The sequence below is a fragment of the Kryptolebias marmoratus genome, linkage group LG21 (genome assembly GCF_001649575.2).
Source record: "Kryptolebias marmoratus isolate JLee-2015 linkage group LG21, ASM164957v2, whole genome shotgun sequence".
Classification (NCBI taxonomy): Eukaryota; Metazoa; Chordata; class Actinopteri; order Cyprinodontiformes; family Rivulidae; genus Kryptolebias; species Kryptolebias marmoratus.
In genome coordinates, this window is record NC_051450.1 from 11,318,658 (window position 1) to 11,340,971 (window position 22,314).

At 40.8% G+C, this 22,314-nt stretch overlaps 1 protein-coding gene across 1 annotated transcript; it reads left to right on the plus strand.

Moving 5' to 3' along the window:
* The first annotated feature begins 1,968 nt into the window (after positions 1–1,968).
* gad2 (glutamate decarboxylase 2) lies at positions 1,969–21,742 on the plus strand. The gene is made up of 16 exons (XM_017406557.2): positions 1,969–2,657; positions 2,827–2,889; positions 3,085–3,228; positions 3,837–4,070; positions 4,950–5,040; positions 5,648–5,760; positions 6,070–6,185; positions 7,518–7,597; positions 8,961–9,015; positions 9,210–9,326; positions 11,171–11,235; positions 11,328–11,406; positions 11,495–11,644; positions 12,262–12,369; positions 13,819–13,908; positions 15,478–21,742. The coding sequence occupies exons 1-16, from the start codon at positions 2,579–2,581 to the stop codon at positions 15,649–15,651; spliced, it is 1,758 nt and encodes a 585-aa protein (XP_017262046.1). The 5' UTR covers positions 1,969–2,578; the 3' UTR covers positions 15,652–21,742.
* The last annotated feature ends 572 nt before the right edge of the window (positions 21,743–22,314 follow it).

Genomic DNA, 22,314 nt, shown 5'->3' on the forward strand with positions numbered 1-22,314 from the left:
TTAAAAGACTTCACTTCCTTTTGCTTCTTCAGTACTTATATTCCCAACAGAGTAGATTTCTTAGATCCATTTTGTGGGGGAAAAAAACAAAAAAACAAAAACACAAATGTCAATATCAAGCCAGCCCCAGTGATTTCTCTCTTTTACACTTTCTGCTTTTCATTCAGACTCAACCTCTGACCTTTTGCGTGACATTTTAAAGGAGGAACGGCCCCGCGGGGAGTGTCAGCGCAGCCCAAGCAGCTACTGTACGCGCTCATCGCACAAGCTGGCACTAACGTCCAGGGCAAAAAAAAAACCCGACACAGACAACGAATATGTGCTCCAGGTCCTCCTAGAACGAAATGCAAAAACTGCAGAGGGGGAAAAAAATAAATAAATACAGGAAAGAAAAGCTCACTGTTCCAATTTGCCAGAAGGTTTAATCAGTTTTTGCTTTAGATTGTGCTCAGTGATTGCATTAATAAATTAAAGGCCTAGCATTCTTTTCAGGCCGGAGTTTTAACCTAAAACATTTTATGTTGAAATTGACATAATGTGCAAGCTCATTGAATTTTGACAGACATTACACTCAAAGTATGTGTTGTGAACGACTCAGCTACTACCACACCAAATTTTAGCTCAATATCTGTAAAATTGACTTAGGGATAGTCGTTTTTTGTGCTGGCTAATGTCAGTTAGCTGTGGCATCCATCTTGAATTGGATTGACTCTGAAAGTTAATTACTTGTAAATATACATGCAATGACTACTTTTTGAAAGTGCCATTACAATCCACTCTGTGGTTGAGGAAATACGTTGCTAACAGACAAATGGGATTGACTCCAACAGTGATTGCTATAGTTTTAAGCAAAGATCTTGCATAATGTGTAGCACATGGAGTATGTGTTGCAGCTCACTTTCAGCTAAAAGCATACCAAATATTAGCACAAGACCTGTCAAATTGACTGAATTGTGACCATTTTTGTGTTTTCTAATGTGAGTTGGCTGTGGTAGCCATCTTGAATTGGGTTTGCTCCAAATGTTAATCAGTTGTAGATGTACAGGAAATGATTATTTGATGAAAGTTTCATTAAAATCTGTTCAGTAGTTCAGGAGATAAGTTGATAACAGACAGACCAAGTTGGCTCCAAATAATTAACGACAATATTTCAGACAAATATCTTGCTCAATCTCTTAGCACTCAAAGTATGTATACAGTATCAGTCTCAACAACTACTACACCAAATTGTAGATCATTATTTGTAAAATTGACTGAGTTAAACACATCTTTTTATTTTTTAATATCAGTTTGCTGTGACGTCTATCACAAATCGGCTTCACTCCAAAAGGTAATCAGTTGTAGATGTCCATCAAATGATTATTTTCTGTGAATTTCATTAGAATCCGTCCAGAGGTTCATGTGATATTTTGCTAACAGACGGACACACAAACGCACTCAAGAGACAGAAAAAGATGTCTTTGTTTTGACAGCCGCGGGAGGCTTTTCTACATGGACAAGTCTAAAAATAAATCACAAATACGATGATAGGCACCAAGTTGTGTTTTATTCGGATATTTTAAAATCATGGTATTTAGATTTATTTTTTAAAAAGCACGAAAATGTCACGAGAAACGAGCCAGAGGAGGCGTTTTATCCCTCCCTAAAATGAGACAGCAGAGGCCTGCTGAGGAGCTTGACTTTCATTTTGAACGAAAACAAAACAAAAAAAATCTGCTGAATACTGATTTAATTTTCGGCCTTATAGGTCATGCAAATAATCATATATATATATATATATATATATATATATATATATNTGTCGGGCGGCTCAATGTCACCTCTCTCTTACAAGTTGAAAAGTCGTTACAGCATCCTTTTTTTTTTTTTTTTTTTTTTTTTTTTTTGCGCCGACCCTCCCCCCTCTCCCCCTTCTGTGGAGGCGGCCAATTAGAGCAAACCCAGAAAAAGCTCCGCAATCGCGGCGCGGATGAATTAGTTGGCATTCAGTGCGCGGAGGGTAAAGTGGAGCTGCACGCAGGGGTCAAAAAAAAAAAAAAAATGTTGGGGGTGTTTTTTTGGAGTCACGACGCAGCGCGATTCGTCATGACCCTGAAGTGAATCACGATGGGATTTCTTCTGCTGACGTGATTTCTTTTCTTTTTTTTTAAAGCATGACTCATGTGCTGCCTATTTAGCTGCTTTAATTTTATTTTTCACTTCCAATGTAGCACATCTTGAACTTGCATCTTCTTTCATCCTTTTTTTTTCCTCCCCCTCAGCCGAGTGAATAAAGTGGCCGCGCTCGGCTGGAGACGCGCTGAGTGGCTTTTTGAGGCTTTTTTTTTTTTCTCCCCTTCTCTCTCTCTCTGTTGCGCACACGCAGCTTCATGCCCCGCCGCGCACCTGTGGACGCTTCCTCGTCGCTTTTCGGTTTATTTTTAGCGGCTGCTGCGTGTGCGCGGCCGGTTCCGCGGCGGCAGCCAGCAGACGGCTCCGGTCCGGCTCCTCGGCAGCAGCGCGCCGGCTCTGAACTGCTCCGGGGCGGCTCGGCGCGCGCGTGGATGGGCTCCGCCGGTCCGCGGCTCTCCTAACAACCATGGCATCGCACGGCTTCTGGTCTCTCGGCGGGGATAATAACGCGGGGGCCAACACCGGGAGCCAGAGCCCCAGCACGCGTGAGTGCACGGCTTTTTTTATTATTAATTAATTGTTCCTTCACGGCATCGACTGAAAACACGCGGCTCCACGCAGGCCCGCTGCTTTTGTTTCGTCTTTTTTCGAAGATTTCTCATTTCTAACATAAAGTTGGACCCTGAGCTGATTTCTCCCCTCTCTGCCCTGCAGCCAGAGCTTGGTGCCAAGCGGCGGCCCAGAAATTATCCGGAGGATTCGGATCGAAATTATGTGGTGTGTTGCAGCTGTGGGAGTGACGGAGAGAGAGAGGGAAAGGGGGGGGATGTCTGCTTGTTTACGCATATTTTACGCACGCATGTTTCCATCCCGACTGTCCTCTTTGAGAACAAAACATCCCCGCGCTGCTTGTTTTTTTATTGTTTTGGATTTATTTTTATTTTTCTTTTTTGTTTTTGGTGCTTCCCAAAGCGCTGCTGAATGTGGGGGAAGTGGAGAAAGCCTCCGAGCCGGCCGCCAAGCAGCCGCCGCAGACCGCTGCAGGGAGCTGCGGCTGCAACAAACCCTGCAGCTGCTCCAAACCCGACGTGGTCTTCTCCGACCTCTATTCAACAGGTACACAAAGCTGGATCTCTTACTTGTTCTCCTTACTATTAATATTATTTTTAAGGCCATCTGAATATCGTCCTCTCGTTGAACAGTTTTCCAGCAAGGCCCTCTTCAGGCGCTCCAGTCTTGGGAAATATTCGCAAATAAACACAGAATATTTGAATTATCTCCACCTGATGGGGAGAACTTTCCCACAGCCCTCCCCGAACGAGCATTTAAACGACACATAAAGAGTTTTATTTTAAGAGCTAAAATAAAAAAAGAAGCAGAAAACATTATGTATATGTTCATAATTGCGTTTTTAAAAATCGGGTTGCGCGTTTTTTTCCGCTTCTTCTTCTAGAGGTGACCTTCAGCTAAATCTCATGGAATGTGCTAAAAAAATTGCAAAAGAAAAAAAACAAAGCGTTTTGAAAAAAATCAAATGTTTTATATTTGTAATATAAAAAATGAAATGCTATTAATTTATAAAGATATTTTAGTAGGACTTGAGTTCCTATTTTAGAGGCGCGCAAATGCATTTTAACCAAACGGCGTAATTACGCAAACACACTCCTCCAAATCTGTTTAAACCATCATTATTATTTTCTTTTTTTCCCCCATCCCTTCCATAGACCTGTTACCTGCCTCGGACGGAGACACCAAAACGATGACCTTCCTGCAGGAGGTGGTGGACATTTTACTGGCCTACATAGTTGAGTCTTTCGACCGGGAAACGAAAGTCATCGATTTCCATTATCCCAACGAGCTGCTGCAGATGAACAACTGGGAGCTGCAGGAGGAGCCGGCCACCCTGGATGATGTCTTGATCAGCTGCCGCGCCACTCTCAAATACGCCATCAAAACCGGTAGGTGCACAGTGAGGGAAATAAATGCACATCCGAGACAGAGTGCGCAAATCGGCCCCGTTTTCTGCAGGCCATGCTGCATGTCCGCATGGGTAAAAAGCCAATAAACACCATGAAACCATTTTTTTTTAAATTTAGCAAAATCCTGCAAAAAAAAAGAACCCAAAAGGAGAATTAAACAGTGATGGTCGTCTGTGTTGGGATAAGAAAACGGGATGATAAAAGAGCGTCAACATGCAAGCTGTCCTCCTCCTCCTCCTGCATGGCCACCAGACCGATAAAGGCAGCGGTGCAGTAAATCAGCTTCAGCAGGCGGCAGATAATAGGCTAATAATCAGGCTTCATGGACCAAGTCCATTATTCTCTGCAGAGTGACACACATGCAGGGGACAATTTACAGCACCGAGCACGTGAAACAATTCAGGGCCTCCTGAGCTAAATGTTCAAAAATAAAAAAATAGCTTGATCCCTTTTTTTTACAGCTTTATGACACATTTTTGGATGCAGTTGTGTTACAATTTAAGCATGTTATGGGTCATATTTTATGCTGTAATGTATGTGATGTCTACTGCAAATTGGGTTTAAAAGAAAACATCCAAGGTGATAAAAGGAGAGGCAAATCCTGGGTGTTTACCCTGTAATAAAATCCGAACACCACCCACTGCACCACCGAGTGTTTTCATAGTTTCCTTGGATTATTTAGAGCGTCGCTGCATCGACATTTCTGCACTGTAATTAAAGTGTTTTGAAAATGACAGTTTTTGGGGGTATTTTTTTTTTCTGTTCAGTTTTTTTTGCCAAAGCCTTAAAATAAATCTCAGCTTCCTTCTCTCCTCCCCTCCCCTCTCTCTCTCTCTCTCTCTCTCTCTCTCCCTCCAGCCCACCCCAGGTACTTCAATCAGCTCTCCACAGGATTAGACATGGTCGGACTGGCAGCCGATTGGCTGACATCCACCGCCAACACCAACATGTGAGTCTCGACGCATGGCCCCACTTTTAGGCGCTGACGGCGGCGAGGGCGATGACAATGGAATTCCATTTCCGGTTGCATCCCTCCGCCACTTTCCACCCTGCGTCTGCTCGGCCTGATAGCGGCGCCTTTTATTTACTCAAACGTGACAAATGGAGAGGGGGAAATGAAAAGCCTCCCTCCCGTCCTCATGCCTTTCATCCCTCCCACTCACCTCTGATCCCCACGGGGATTCAAAGGGAAGAAAATTAGCCCTGAAATTAAATTCAAACTAATCAGAAGCCAATTTTAGATGTGTGTTTTCAGGGTGATAAGTTCTTTGGCTCCGAGGCTGCTTTTGTGACTAATATACCACTTTTTTTGGTGAAAAATGAACGTCCAAATGTGCTTGGTGTGCATTTTTTTTCAGCATGGGAAAATTGTGTTTCCCCTTAGAAAGGACATTTACTCATGCTATGTGATTAAAAATAAATAAATAACACATTTTAACATTCAAACTGCTGGTTAGAAAAGGGGGAGGGAGAAGTGAAGTTAGTGGTTAGTCTTTTTTGGTGATGAGTCATGACTGCGCCCCATTCGTCTAACCAGCAGCAATGGCGTCTTGCAGGTTCACCTACGAGGTGGCCCCTGTTTTTGTGCTGCTGGAATACGTCACCCTGAAGAAGATGAGGGAGATCATTGGCTGGCCCAGCGGGCGAGGAGACGGCATTTTCTCACCTGGTACGTGCGCGCCAACACGGCACCCCCCCCCTCTTTAAATGGAGATGGAACTGGCTGCGTTGCAATGTGTCAATTTGCATTTTGATGTCACAAAATGGAAACGGCTTCAAGGACAATTAGCATAAAATAATTTTCCTTTTTTTTAATTGCCAAAGCCCTATCCTAATCAGCCCGGGATTTTTTTAATTGTCTCAGAACTTATTTGGGGTTTTTATTTCAAAGATGTGAGGACATTGTGAATGCTTTGTTTTGTCTGGAAGCCCTGCACCTCACCCTCCTGAGACTGTAACATCTCTGTCTGCCCTCCAGGGGGGTCTATTTCCAACATGTACGCCATGCTGCTGGCTCGCTTCAAGATGTTCCCCGAAGTGAAAGAGAAAGGCATGTCGTCTGTCCCCAGACTGGTGGCCTTCACATCCGAACATGTAAAGTGTTCTTTCTTATGGAAAGAAAGTATAGTTCACCCTCTTCCAGTTCTAGGGCTTTATGTATCAGGACACAATAAAATGATCTGGTTTCTAAACTGAACCTGAAATGAAGAAACACACACAACAGATTCCACCATGTCATCCTTTCATAAATAAAAACAAAGCTGATATAGAAAAGCTGTGAGTGGAAAAACTATGCTCACCAGTAAAGCAGGAGGTTAGCAGTTTGCTGGTCTGGACCATTCAGGTGCAGAGTAACACAAATCCAAGGCTGAAAGACGTCAGCTACTGTTGGCACCCATCAATCTGGGTAGGGTTAAAGGTCATAGTTAGGTCATTAGTTGGAAGGATTGCAGGGGAAAGCTTATTCTCTCCAAAATAAACAAAAAACAGCACAAGTTTGGCCAACATATTAGAAAAAAATACCCAAAACCAACTTGTACGAACTGTCAAGCACGGTGGCGGAGGTGTGGTGATCTGGGCTCCTCTGAAAATCATTCTAGGCCGTCTGTCCGAAGCTCGGACCCAACTGGGTCATGAAACAGGACAATGATCCCAAACACAGCAGCTAATCTACAACAGAATGGCTTAAAAAGAAGAAGAAGAAGAGGAAGAAAATAAAAACCCATCAGTGTCTTGCAACAGTCCGGTCAAAGTCCAGACAGGAATCCAATCGAAACGTTGTGGTGGGACCTTAAAGGAGCTGAGCAGAAACGGATGACTGCAAACCTCAATGAAGTCAAGCAATGCTGGAAAGAAGAGTGGGCCGGAAATCCTCCACAACCATGTAAGAGACTGATAAAGTCCCACACAAAACGACTTCTAGTTGTTGTTGTTTCTACACTTGAGGTTGATTTGAATAATTTCCAAACCTGCAGATTTTATTTTTTTTTAATTTTATTTTGTCTTGATACATGAAACCCTAGGAATAAGAGATGTTTTGTGTTCTTTTCCCCATGACTGTAAATCTCCACATCACTGTTTCCTTAAATGTCACATTCCCCCAGCCATCATCTCCACCTTAGGAGAAATAATCTCTCCCATTAGCTGCAGCTTTGCTTGATTTATTCTCCACGAAGTGTCGCAAGCTAACGTTGTGTTTGTCAAACACTAAAGGCCACGAGGTGACGAATGTGTCTGTCACTGTATATGTCACCTCCTTCATCTTTAAAGGGCGTTTGAAAGATGCAAGCAAAGAAGAAGAAGAAGAAGAAGAAAAAAAGCTATTAAATGACACAGAAATAGATCATCAGAAGTATGTTTTCACAGATTTATTTCCCATCCTCTGATCTGGTCACTCATACACTCGTGTTTCTGTCGTTCTCTCAGAGTCACTTTTCAATCAAGAAAGGCGCAGCGGCTCTCGGCATCGGGACTGAAAGCGTGATCTGCATCAAAGTAGACGAAAGGTAAAATGCCTTTGACGCAATTTTGACGCTTAGTTCTGATACGTTTTAGTTTGTAAATTCATCCTTCCTCGCTGATAAATGATTTGCTTCTGAGTTTTTTGCACAGATTGTGTCATAACTAACTACTTGAGACAAAAAAATAGCTAAAATTCATTATTATTTGCTCTTCTTTTGTTCATTTATCTAAGTTCATATGATGTTTAGGAGGCATTTACAGTAGTTCAACATCACAGTGTCGCTTAATCTTTAAAATAATGTTACATTTTCTGAGATAAAGATTTTCAGGGTTTTTCTTGAACTGTGAAATGTTTTCTATCTAACATTTGTTCCTTACATTAGTCAAGCTCCTTTGTGTGTTTATATAAAAAGTTCCACTTCTGAACTTAGCGTTGAGGACACAAAAAGGCTTTCTTCTAATCAGGATTTAACCACATTTCCACATCGTGGCTGCATCACATCAGAGTTTGTGAAATTTTATGGAAGTATTTTTGCTGTCCATCAAAGGCTGTTTGTGCCTTTTAAGCCATTTACCAAGGAGTTCTTTTGGAAAGTTTTCTTGACCTTCCAGGTTTCCGCTTTTCTGGTTTTTATCCTTTATTTCTTCATAAACTGAGGATACGGCTTCTTGAAAGCATTTTGCTGTTTGTTGAAGATCAGGTATTTTATTTTTAGTGTTTGGTTGCAGCTCAGCGTATGGCTTCTGATTGTGTGCATTGTTTTGGGGACTTATAAAACACAAATCTTGAGTCATTCCTTATTTCTTTATATTTCCCTTCCAAGGAGACAAGTCTATATGTTATTTATTTTCTGTAGATATTTCTTTTTATGCTGTTGTCCTCCATTTTGTCATTTTTCCTCATTATTTCTAATGGCTTGCTGCACAAAATGGTGGCATGGTTAGACAAGAACCAGACAGAAAATGAGTATAAAATGGAGCCAAAGGCCAAAGAAAAGCTCGGAAAGCCTGAAGAACAACTGATCAAGACCAATTTGAAAGATTGCAAGAAAGTCTGACTCTCTGGAAGCAAAACCTAAATAAATGATGGGTGGTTTGCTCCTGATAATTATTGTCAACAAGCCACTGCATCACTAAGTGGACGATGTTTTAAAAATCTGAAACATCAGTAGATCTCTTCTTCAGGAGCTCAACTTTCCTATTCTGATTTATTCTTCATTTAAAAATCAGTTCATCTTCTGCATATTTAACTTCTCTCAGTAACAAACAATAATACTGTTATCCATACAGTTTTTTTTTATTCAAAGATAAATTATGTTGTTCTTAAATTGAATTTTACTTATGTGAAACATCTATTTTGGTCACTGAACGTTCAACTGCAAAAAAACTTTTTTTTTTTTTTTGCAGCGGTAAGATGATCCCAGCTGACCTTGAGAGGAGAATACTGGAGGCGAAACAGAAGGTAACGTGACACGCATTTACAACCTTGTTATAAATAGACAGAAATGACTTCACAGAGCGTTGGTTTTATGGTGTTGTTGAACTGAAACAGTCCTGATGATGATGATGATGATGATAATGATGATAGGCATTTGTACATATATTGCTGCAACAAGGTGCTGCTCTGTGAGCTGTACGCTCTTTGTCCCTGTGCAGGGGTTCGTCCCGTTCTTTGTGAGTGCGACAGCCGGGACGACGGTGTACGGAGCCTTTGACCCGCTCGTCGGCATCTCCGACGTCTGCAAGAAGTACAACGTCTGGATGCACGTGGACGTGAGTCAAACGGATAAGAGCGGACGCTTTAAAACCTCAACAGATGGAGCAAAAATCGTAGTAACTCTTCTTACCGCATGCACGCGTGACTCACAATGTCTGCTCTCAGGGGGCGAGTTTTAGTGAAGGAATACACAGCACCACACAGCACACGACAGAGTTGGATAAATCTATTATGTCTGTCTCGTCTCTGCTCGCGGTTGACCCAGATAGGGAGCCAGCCATTTCCTATCTAACACTGGAGATTAGAAAAACTAGAGCAGAGGCTGTAAATCATCTCCTCCCCTGACTTCGCCATCACAGGCCTTCTCACCGAAGGAACTCTATCTATTAAGGGAGGTGATGTCGTCCTGACAGGGGACACCTCTATTAGGAGGCACAAATGATCTTGTCTATCAGTCTTCAGCTTAAAAAAAAAAAATCTTGAGAATTATGGTACCATGTGTTGTAGTATGTTCAGCTTCTCATGGCTTTTTTGTCAAGCATGGTGGTGGTAGCATAGTGCAGTACTGGTGCATTGCATAAAATAGATGGGATAATACAGAAAAAGGATGTTTACCTAAAAATCCTGTAACTTCCTCTCTGATCTGCATTTAGACCGTTGAGTCTTACAACAGGACAATGATCCCAAAGATCAAAACTGTTTTTTGTGCATTTCATTTTGTATAAATCAGGCTAATATTAATTTTCTGGAATAACCTTCCCGAAGCTTAGACCTCAACTATATTGAAAATTTGTGAACTATGCCTAAAAGCTGCTCTTGTCCCAGGAAACCAACCAGTTTTAATGAATTTTATCAATTCTGCCAAGAAAAGTGGTTAAATTACAACCAGAATTGCATATGATTATATATGCCAAAAGCCTATAGATGACTGCAAAAAGTCTTTGGTGAAGGTAAAACTCACTACAAGACATTTAACCAAATATTAGTGTAGATATTTGAGCCTGTGTGTATCCTTTCAGCCCATGGTAAATTAATGATCAACAATTTTCAAACTTGTGCACCCAATTCTTGTTTTGAAAAAAAAATATAGAAGTTATAAGTTGTATAATCATTGCACGTGGGAATAAAAAAACAGTTCAAATAAATTATTAAAAGACCAAAATTAATATGACATTTATGCCATGATGAGTGGATGTAAACCTCTGACGTAAACTGTAAGACCAATTACCAATTAGTTTGAGTCCATCCACCTGTCGCTGCATAAATAAATAACTCTGCCTGTAAAATATGCTTGACAATTAAAAACAACACAATAAAATGTTGTAGGATCAAGACTAGAAGGAGCTGAAGCTTCAAAGAAATCAGGAGATGTGCACTTTTTATTCTAGAGCCAAATTATTGCTTAGACATCCAACAACAGCAGTTAGTCATATAAACTTGGAGATTAGGACAGCCACATTCTACATTTCTTGTATAAAAAGCAAAGCCAGAAAGTGTCAGTGTGAACATTGATTTACCATGTGTCAGTATGTTTTGAAGGTAGTTTTTCTTGATAAATTGACTAAATTCTCGCAAAATTGTTTATTGTAGGGTTACTTACCTACGGAAGGATATTAAAGATGCTTTTTTGCGTTTATTGGTGCAGTTATAACACGCACACGACTCAGACATGCTGCTACAACAAGATGACTGTTTTGATAATGGCAGATTGTCCATGGAGTAACACGATCACGTGACGAATCCTCCCTCTATATTTTTTAACTCTGTGATATGTGTAATAATAAAGAAGGGATACTGGATTGATTTCAGAAAACGTCACCATCTTGATTCGGGACTAAATGATCCATGGAAGTGTTGGGTTGTTTTATTAGCAGATATTTGTGTTTTTTTTCCCTGTCAGGGAGCGTGGGGAGGAAGTCTGCTCATGTCCAGGAGACACAGGTGGAAGCTGAACGGAGTTGAAAGGTGAGTGACCGTTTCTTTTTCTTTCCTGCACAAAGAGGCTCGCAAGTAAATCAGATTTAACGATGAATAATGAGGGTTTTAAAAAACCACAGGGCCAACTCTGTGACGTGGAACCCGCACAAGATGATGTCCGTCCCTCTGCAGTGCTCTGCCCTGCTGGTCAGAGAGGAGGTAACCTTCGCTTTCATCAGGCCATCCTTTGCTTTCCGGCTGTGGTTACTCGAGCTAATGCTGCAATCGTCTGAACGTGACTCCGCAGGGTTTGATGCAGAGCTGCAACCAGATGCACGCCTGCTACCTCTTCCAGCAAGACAAACACTATGACCTGTCCTACGACACCGGGGACAAAGCGCTGCAGTGTGGACGCCATGTGGACATCTTCAAGCTGTGGCTGATGTGGCGAGCTAAGGTAGGGGCTCCGCTCTGCCTGCAGGAGGCAGCACAGTGCATCCAAGATGGCTTTTATTCACATAATAACAACAGACTGTGGATCAAAACAGACTTACATCACTAGTTTTTATGTATTTAAGATATATACACAATATACTGAAAGGTATTATATATACTCCAAGTATTTGGCCAATCAGATGGACTCTCACTGCTCTCTGTGCACTCAGCTGGTTTGAATAGCAGTGGCCAAGATCCAGGAGTACATGAAAGCATCATGATGACAAAAGTAAAAGAGAGGAGGGAGGAAAATGGGGTTAATTGTAACTGATATTGTCATTCAACAATAATATCACAATCACATGCTTTTCTACTGTCATGTAGCCCTAAAATTACACATAAATGTCAGTATTTTTCACAAAAAGGTGAAAAAGCAAAAATATTTTGCTTCCTAGCGCTAACATTTTGAAGGATGTTGTTGTGGATCCAGCATTTTTTGAGACCATATTGTTCTGTTTGTCATTTTTTTCTGGGTGATATTACATACGTAGGATTCCAGGTGCCAGGAGCAAATACGTCTAGTCCAACCTAAAGCCAAATCCAAGTGTTTTTCACAGAACAAACTCTCCTCTCCAACAGGGCACCGTAGGCTTCGAGGCTCAGATTGACAAGTGTTTGGAGCTGTCGGAGTACCTCTACAACAAGATCAAGGACAGAGAAGGATACGAGATGGTCTTTGACGGGAAAGTACGTTCGCATTTTATCCTCCACTCTCCTCTGCAGCCGCACAGCCGGAGAAAATGAGCCGGCCTCGGAGCACGTCGCTCCTCTTACCTCTGTGTCATTATGGGTGACTTGATTGGCACACAGAGTGCTCCGGCTTTGTGTTGGACGGATGCCATTGTTACTTCTAGCCTCTGGTATTATGTGCAGCTATTATGTTTAATGAATAGGATAAGAGCCTGTAATTGCTAATATGCATGTGAATAGCACGCCGTCTGAAATATCCTCAGTGAAGCTAAACTATGACATAAACATATGTGGGTATGGCCGGGTTTTGTTTCAGCCAGTGGATATTTTGTGTCATTTATATTAACTGTAATGTTTCAAGGCTTATTGTTTTTTTCTGCTGAGCCTCCTAAAAGGAGCATTAGAGTGTGTTGAGAGCAAGGGTCAGTGCTTTAGGCACCGACCTGTGCCCCCCTAGTGAGCTATTAGATCAATCTGGGATTGAATGTAGAACAAGCGAAGCAGCCCAGCTGTGTAAATGAAGCTGGTGTGCATGGTTAGTCAGCTGCCGGTAATGAATGCTTTTCCACTCGCAGGCAGTTTGTCAGAGAGTCAGTCGGTTCAGCGGCCAAAAAAATCCCAGCGGTTGGGAGCTTTTAGACAAAATGTGGAGCGGCTCTACCTGTCTGAGGCTGGGCTGCCACGCGGACCTTTTTGCTTTGTGATGCAAAATGCCATTTACAAGCAAAATCACGTTTTCCTATAAGGTTCAGTCACTTTCAGTGTTTTATTCTGAGGATTCAGGAGCATTCCGGAAATTTTGTTTCTAGAAGTAATGCTTGTGTTTTTTTTGTAAATACTTTGATTTAGAAACCTTTAGTTGCTCTGATAACTAGAAATAAATTCCAAATTAAGAGCGACAATGATACTGAATGAGAAAAAATACATTTAACAAAGGAACCACTCCTTTTTGCTCCATTTTTATATCATTATTTGGAAAAAAGAAATTGTGGTTTTCTTTAATTGAAACAAGCTTTGGTTCATTTTATTTTTTTTAGATAAAGAACTAAAACTAGTTAATCTTTTGCCAATGCTAATCCTGTTTTTCTCTCTGTATTTTAAATCTGGAGTAATGTGGACAGGGCCTAAGTCATTATGGACTTTTGTAGAAAGAAAAATGTTGCTCACCTCTGGCACAGATCAAACTGTAACTAGAAGAGGAGCCGAATCATTGATCAGATTTCAAAATAATGTGGAATAATTTAAATGTGGAGATTTGTTACTTCTCATATTGAAAAAAAATAGTAATTTGAATGTTTTGAATGCATTTGCATTCCTGGCATTATTACGCACCAGTACGGTCTGTGGAGATGTTTTTTTCTCTCTCTCTCTCTCTGTCTTCATCGTGGCAGTTTTTTTGTTTTTTTTTTAACGCCTCGTGTCGTTTGTTTCCTGTGTTCCCCTCAGCCTCAGCACACCAACGTCTGCTTCTGGTACCTCCCCCCTGGGATCCGCTACATGGAGGACAAAGAGGAGAAAAAGAAGCGCTTGCACAAGGTGGGTGAGCTGAGATAAGGGGCCGGACTGCAGCATGTGCCCATAAACACCCTCCACGTGCCAGACAAGCCTGCCGCTCAGATCCCGGGCAGCCACCGCCTGTCCTGCGAAACAAAACCAGTTTGTGGTGCACATGAGAAATGGTAAACAGAGGAAGAGTTAAATGGCAGTGTGACGGTTTGCTTCTCTAATGTGGGGGTCATTTCAAGGATCCAGTGGCTCTGGGGCCCGACTAATTGACATTTAAGACAAAGAGATGGTGTATTTGTCTCCCGTACAAAGATCAGTCTGCTCGTTCTTCACCTCTGATGCATCCAGCCAAAAAAATCATTGCCGTCTTTGTCATAATTCTGCAGATGCAGGGGGTTTTCTTTCATCTTCAAAGTTGAAACTGAACCCCGAACATGCGTCACTGACTGGACGGACTGTTCTGCCAGCTTTCCCTCAGACTTTGTAGACGAGAGATGATGTAACGTTGAATGGAGGAAGCCTGAACCGGGGGAGCTTTTCTTCATCTCTGCTTGCCTTAATGACTTCTTCTGATGAAAAGCAATGGAAAATTGTCAAGAGACTGATTTGAAGGAAATCAGAAGCAAGCTGATTTTCTGTCCGCCTTTGCCAGCTGTGATAGAACACCTGCAGACGGTTTAGATGTGCTTATGATGACTCTAACAGAATTAACTCCACATGGCGTGAGGTGAACTTTAAAAGTTCTTCTTTTCAAAAAAATCCTCACATTTTTCTTTAATTCTTGGTAGGTTATGTCAAAGATTGAGGTTATATGAGTCACAATTTACTCCAGTCCTTAATCTGACGCTACACCAGTGAGTCTATCCAGGTAGTCCATATATAATCACTCATACTCATTTCCTTTTCAACAAATACTGACATGCTCACAAAAATGGTGTGATTCGACTTTAAGTAAAATTCCAGAGTCGCCCATGCTGAAGTTTGCTGAAACGTGAACAGCACTAAACAAACTCCACAGAGAAATAAATGACCGGAGATCAACTTTTCTCTGTGCGCCCTGCTGGTGTCAGATTTACATGTTAGACTGATGGGACGTAATGAACTACATAAACCACAATAAAAGTAGTCTGAGGAGAAATGGGACTTTTGTAGCCAAGCATAGGAAAATAGAGAAAGACGTTCTGATTACATACTAGTCTAAAAGCAGGGGCACCACCAAGGGGGGAGCCAGAGGGGAGCAATGGCCACCTCTGTCTGTACGACTATCTGTCTGAACAAATATACAAGCTGGAGTTTGTATGTTTGTATTGTTATTGGACTTTTAAAGCTTGTTCTGTTTGTGAGCGGCCGATTTTTTAGAGGTATCTAAAAATTAGTCTCACTAAATGACATAGGATTAGACCTTTGCTTTGTTTGTTATATTGCATTGAGCATTCTTGTGTTGTGCTCAAAACACATATATAACACATATATTTTGGTAGATTGTTGATTTGGGTTCATCTCTATTAATTACTAATTGCTTTTAATGTGTGGTTTATTTGCTCTTATTTCTCCTTCCGGGACACTCTAATCCAAGCCAAACTTTCTGCTCATTGTCAGGTGGCTCCAGTGATAAAAGCCAGGATGATGGAGTACGGGACAACCATGGTCAGCTACCAGCCGCAAGGGGACAAGGTCAACTTCTTCCGCATGGTGATCTCCAATCCAGCTGCTACCTTCGAGGACATCGACTTCCTTATCGAGGAAATTGAGCGACTCGGCCATGATCTATAAGACTCCTCTCACCAAATCCTCCTCCAGCTTTCTCCCCTCGATGGATGAAATGTTTGTCATGAATGTACTGGTAACCACTTTCGTTTCTCTCTTTTTTCCCGTAAAGTCTCATATTTAGGAGTATGTTTGAGAAATAGATAACAGATATATCCATAGATTATGTACTGCAGCATTTTCGTGGACTAACTTGGTTCGAAGCTCTGTAAAAGTGCTTTTGTCTGCCTTTCTTATTGTGTAGTAGCTGCAAGATTAGTGTAATTGGTGTACCTTTATATGTACTTTTTGTGATATGAAATGCTTGTGCAATAAGTCGATGAGGAAGACTTGTTTTTAGTTTTTCGATCATTACTCATTTGCTGAGTATGTTGTTAAGTGCCAAATGTTGTTGTGTTCAATTGTAAATTTAACATTTGAAACTTCCGATTTAAAAGAGAAATAGCACTTCACCTTTACCTCAGCTTAATCAACTGCCTGTACACTTGGAGATAGTACTTTAAGTAGTGATTTTGGACAAAATTTATCTTATTTAGTGTATAGCAGTACCAGCAAATGTATAAGATGTTTGCCAGCCACAGCAAATAGGGTTATATACATAGAAATATATGTAAGAAAGGTGAGGAGAATATTTCCTCCATGACAGCAAAGTGCAAAAGTAAACTTAAAATATTATTTATTATGTCAAATACTTTTCACTCTTTGTTCTTGTTTAAAAGTGTGTTTAAAACTGTAAAAATGGCTATTGCCCATACCAGATTCCTAGCTGTATATTTAGCTGATCAGAATGTTTTATGTATAGCGTAACAGATTAACTATAATCCTTAGTCTTAACCGAGTCCAACTGCCATGTTTCCACAGACGTCATTCATCGTACGAGTACTCTGTCGGTGCTGCTTTGTGTCGCAGCTCTCTTGATTGTTATGTTGCATCTAAACTCATTTCTGTAGTTGCGATTCTGTTAAAGGTGCAACTTTAAATGTCTGCTGCCCCCAGTGGTCAGCACCTGCACTGCATGCATCTTGAGAACATTTGCCACAATCTTTTGCGACTGCTTCTAGCCAGAGTTGTTCAGAGGGTGTTTACACCAAAGGCGTCTCCCAGAATTCCTGACTTTTAGGCACTTTGCACACATCTTAAATCGCTTCTAAAGCTGAACTAACGTTTCCGCTGTCCCAGATAGTTCCAAAAAATAACTCGAAGAACCAGCTAAGAGAGATTGTTGTGCTCCAAAGTTGGGCCGTTTGTTGCATTGCTTTTGTGATAACTGTGTGTTGGAGGTATTGCAAATTTACTTGCGTGGTGAGGGGGACGAGTGCCAAGGTGAACCAAACCTTTTCCTTGGATTTGGATTTACTTTGGGATCTGCTTGGCCTGCAAGGCAACTAGATTGTCCAGTCACAAATCATTATTTTTACAGGGTTTTTTAAATTTCTTTTTCATATTTATCTATTTATTTTATCAATCAGCACCCTGTAATGGCTGCTTATTGCAGGTGTTAAAGGTCATCAGTGGCAATTGTTAAATAACTGTTTCTTTCTCTGTGGCAACAATCCTGGGAGTGACAACGGTTCCTTTGAAATGCATTGCAGAGCATTAAAGGTTACCCCCACCTCCCCTTAGCATGGCATCAGATAGGTCCAAAATAAACATTTTTAATTAAAGGAAGAGCAAACAACAACAGTGAAGCATTTGTCTGCTGAAATTATTCCCAAAAAAGAAGTTTTTATCTTCCCTTTTACGTCTGGTGTTTGGCAACAGTTTCAATCACCACCCTGCTCACTGACAGTCATCCTCTGATCTGACTGATTAAAGCTGAGTTGTGACAGACGATGCGTAAGCCTGCACAATAAATCCAAATTTTATTGTTATTGCAGTACCATTGTGCGCGGTATCAGTATCACAAAGGACTGCTGTAAAATGTAGACTATTATTTTCCAAGTGCCATGCATTTACACTCTGTCTGCCAATAAAATATTTGGCCAATAAGATGGACGCCTTCACCAGGTTTAAACGGCCAAGATGCCAAAACACAGAGTGCTTTGTGAGTGTGGTGAAGACAGGAGGAAAGACAGTTTGTCACAGCTGATATCGCAATATATCACCCTGGCGAGTTTTCCTTTTACTGCGCGACCCTGGTGATGTTCAGATGTTTTATTAAATTAACTGCCAAATACCGTTGGTTTTTAAAGTGCCTGCCATTTCCCAGTAATCTAATACTGCCCCTGTAGATTTTACAATGTGAGAAAACTATCTGACGTGTGCAGGATGGGATTCTGCACAAAGCAGAATCATTGGGTGCTGCTGAAATTAGTCCTTCAGTTCCAAATTGTGATCAATTTTCAGAAAATGTGAAAAATTAAATTTGTGTACATATGCCACTGTAGTTATGTGAATATGAACTGTTGGTCTATTAAAAGAAATCATTTGTGCTGCTAACTCTCTGGGTAAGGCTTTAGAAGAAGAGGGTACAGAGTGATTAGGGTGATGGAAAGTCTGGTGACAGAGAGCTTAGGAAAGGAAACAAGGGAAATATGACCTTCTAACCTATTTGAATCTTGTGATTTATTTACTTCTCGATCCTTTTGTTGAACCTGTGTGCAGATGGAGCCTAACTGCACTGCAGCTACCAGAGAAGTAGAGAACTTCTCCTGGACATAAAACGTGGGTTGGAAGCTGGAACCAGTGATACGTTTGCATTGTTCAGCTGTTTATGTGCAAACTAAAAAAAATGTGCCTAAAAGCAGCAGTATTGTTGAGATGCTTTCTGGGCAGCGGGCCCAACATGATCCTGCTGTTATCTGTGGCCACAATAATTCCAGCAACACTTGTTTATTTTCATTATCTATTACCCCCCAGATACAGCACACAATGCCAAATCAGACATTTTTGGAAATCTTCAGGAATATTATTTCCGGATAACTTTTTAAAGCTTGAGCCCTTTTAGAGAATCACATAAAATAAACTGGTGGTGGGGCAATAATTATATTTTTCTTTGGATTTTGGTACTTTAACAGACATAGATCTGCTGTGTGCCAGACATCCTTTGCACTAAATTCTTGTGGGGAGGAGCAGCAACTCGAGGGGCTTTGCAACCAAGGTTCCTTCGGAAGTCATTCACAAGCAATATTTAGGGAAAGGGTCCAATCTACATATCCTGCAAAATTGCAACAGAAACAATAAGTATCCGTTTTTACAAAATAAACAAAGGGAAGCACATAGTAGTTTGCAAAAAAACAAACAAAGTACTTAAACAACCTTCTTGTAAGCAGGGTGAATCGTTGGAATGTGAACTCTGAATAAAAAAGCAGAGGTTCTGTAGCATTTTCATTAGAGTACGGTAGAAAAGCACAATTCGCTCAACATGGTCGGTCAGTGTACAATCACTTTAGATCATAAATTGTAAATACTAATTCCAGATGTCCTAAGTACATATCTTTGTGTATACATACGTGTATATAAGACATATAACCAGAGACTATTTGTGAGGTAAACTTGTTCATATTTTCTCTATCTCTGATATAGATGCCCTGTATTTTCATCTTGTTAGCCTAAAAGGCTTTTTATTTTCCCGTGGGCTCGTTTGTTTGTATGTATGTATGTACGTATGTGTGTCGGATACTTTGTGACTCTTCTAGCTATCTCAAAGAAAACTCGTGTCAGGGACTGGCTTGAAAAGAATTCGGACAGATTTCACCTTGAACTACTGATGAGTCTCAGGCAGAGAGGCGAGACTCCGGTCGGTTGGGTTTTTAATGAATATGCAAAGCCATTTTTGACTCTGAAGCTCTGTGTTTTTTGTGCACAAGTGATACTTGACAGTACGTGCCAACGTGTACCTTAGTGTGTTTGTAACTGTGCTGCCTTAGTAGAAACTTTTCAGTATTGTCTAGTTTTCCTCCAGATCAGGAGGTCATGCACTTAAGAGTATAATATGACCTTATTATGTGCAATGTCCAATGAGTTATTGTTGGAAAAATATTCTGCTAAAAAACACTTTAAAAGTATTTCAAAGCAATAGTGCAGATATTTTTGAAGTGGGTTTCTGTGAAAAGGTTATGAACAATTAATATGTTCTCTGCTACACATCTCTTTGAGCAAATCCTTGCTGTTTTTAAACAACTTTAATGTCAAAAAACAATCAGTCAATTATTTATTTTATTTATACAGCCCCTTACACGACCAGTTATGGTGACCAAAGTGATTTACAATTAAAAACAGGATAAAAGACATGGCATAAAACCACTGGAGCAGACAAAAAGATAAGCAACAACCAAAAGATTAAACGTCAGGAATAGAAGGATGCAGTGATAGTTACTATTAAAAGCTAACCTGAATGAATGATCTTTAAAATGTCATAGCGATTTATAAAAACACTGCTTTAAATCCCTGTCAAGCCTGTACCTCACTGGGCTGTGATTGTTGGCAACAAACTGCAGACAAAAAAAAAAAAAATACATTTGAAATCCATTGGTATGTAGGATACATTTGTGTTTCATGCGAATTCTCCGCGAATGACTTGCAGATTTATTTTTTGGCAATTCAATCACCAAATGTCCTAATTATGTCCCAATTTGATTGCATTTTATTCTCTTTTATGTCTCCAATCAGTCACAGTTTGGTGTCATAGGTTGCCAAGCTTGGTTCACACTTGTTGCCCTGTGAGGTACAAGCTCACATTTTGCGCCACATGGCTCTTTCCGCAGAATTCTGTGGTCCTTTGCAAACTCAGAGAATAACAGCTGCAACTAGCTGTAGCACATTTGGTGCAGCCAAACATCACATCTCTGCAAGAATAACTTAAATGCAAGTTTACTGCAACCTACTGACTTTTTTAAAAAGCGTTGGAGTTGTTTTAAAATGGCTGCGGGTCATTTAGGTCTAGATCCTGCTCCAACCAGCCATTAGCTCACCATCCAGCTCGAGTTAAACACTATTAAGTCAACAGTTATGTCTAACAAGTAAGATATTACCAGTTCATAACCTTTTCACCAAACCCCTCTTTAAAAAGATCTGAGCTATCGCTTTCAGCTCTTTTGGTCTGAATGTGTCAGGAATCAAGGGTCTGTTACAAACCTTTTTCTTTTTTCTCAGTTTGCTGTAAAGCTCTCGGAGCGACCTAAAATTCGACACATTTTCTGAACTATATCTGTGTTGATCCCTCAGTTAGGCTCGACGGGCATTCTGTGACGCACGCAGCATCAGGCAGCTCACTGCGGTCGCCTTGGAAAAGCCAGACACGTTTTTTTCTTCTTGCTGCTGCTGCTAGACCTGCTTCCCTTGCATGTGCATGCGACTCCACGCCTATCCAGCTTGTTCGATGTACAGTCTCCTATATATCCACATGCATATATGTACACAGTAAGTGTAGCTCCTGTAATTAGCTTAAGTGTCCTATATAGCTTAGCTTGTAGAGTAGTGCACTGTCGCTCTAGCCTTTACATGTAATCTTTGTGTCTCGAGCTTCCTGTAAAGTTTCTCTGTGCTGCAAGCATGCCGACCTCGCTTCGCTTTGTACTCCTCTTCGTGCTTGATCTGACTTTCTCTATCTTCCGTCTTTCTGCTTGAAGACTGTCGCTGCTTTGAGTGTTCTGAATATATATACCGTATATATAAATGTAGTCCTTCAGCATGTCTTTCTGAAAGCTTTACTCTGCTCTGTGCCTGTATGACCTTTTCTATCTCTCTTTCTCTTCTGCTTCACCCTCTGGTAGCAGTATCCTCGCACTTCTCCTCCAATGTGTCTCGGCTGCCTGATGCTGTTCCGTCCGTGCCTGAAACGGTGCGCCGAGTACGCCGATGGTGTTGCAGGGTCACTAGTTCTCGCTTTGTTTCACCGAAACTCCTTGACTTAAAGATATGAAATGCAGCTGCGAGAGAAACAGACCCTTGTTTCTTGCTTAAATTCTATTTTCTTTGTTCACAAGAACAGCTAAAACGCTGACTGTGGTACTCAGAGTGGAGTTAAACTCAATAACTATGGTGCAGTTTCAAATCATTTACTCTGCGAACTGATGTACTTGCTTTTCAAACACTCATTTGTCCTGAACTACATGTGAATTCTAGGAAAGAAGAAATAAATATCGCCTAAACAAACTTGCTATTGTCTCTGCCTTTTTTTTTTTTTTTTTTTAACGATGCCTCGCAGTTTTTGTTCATCTTCAGAGCAGCTTTCCGCCACAGAAATAGGACAAAGCACAATGTTATGTGAGCAGAGGCAGCGCAGGTCGTTACATAAGCTGTCCTCGAACAGAACAGCGAAATGAGAAAAGTGACACATCCCTTTAACCTGGTAAACACGTAGATGGATTATGAAACAACGTACGCCTGGGTAAACTGTTGGAAAGGCCCCTTCTATTTTAAATTGTAAATTGTTCCTAAAGAAAACTTGTGTATCAAACAATAATTACACGTAAAACGATATGTGTTGTATGGATCTTGGAGGAAGATTTATTTCATTTCACTTTGTGGCCTTTTGAGATTTATATAAAAGTATTTAAATCTCATTTAATGATTTTGTACTTTTTGTCTTATTTCTGCTTTATTTGTCACGTTATATTTCTTGTTCTGGTTCCTTTTTGTCCCAGGATTGTGCACAAGGTGTTTGCCTGGTCTTTTAGTTTTTTTGTCTAATTCCAGTTTTATAGGGGGAAAAAAAGGGAAATTATA

What these genes read in the sequence shown, in the direction of transcription:
- gad2 (XM_017406557.2), top strand. Translation starts at nt 2,579, where the DNA reads ATGGCATCGCACGGCTTCTGGTCTCTCGGCGGGGATAATAACGCGGGG. An exon ending in GAGCCAGAGCCCCAGCACGC is followed by an intron (nt 2,658 to 2,826) that starts GTGAGTGCACGG and finishes TCTGCCCTGCAG; the next exon opens with CCAGAGCTTGGTGCCAAGCG. An exon ending in GGCTGATGTGGCGAGCTAAG is followed by an intron (nt 11,645 to 12,261) that starts GTAGGGGCTCCG and finishes CCTCTCCAACAG; the next exon opens with GGCACCGTAGGCTTCGAGGC.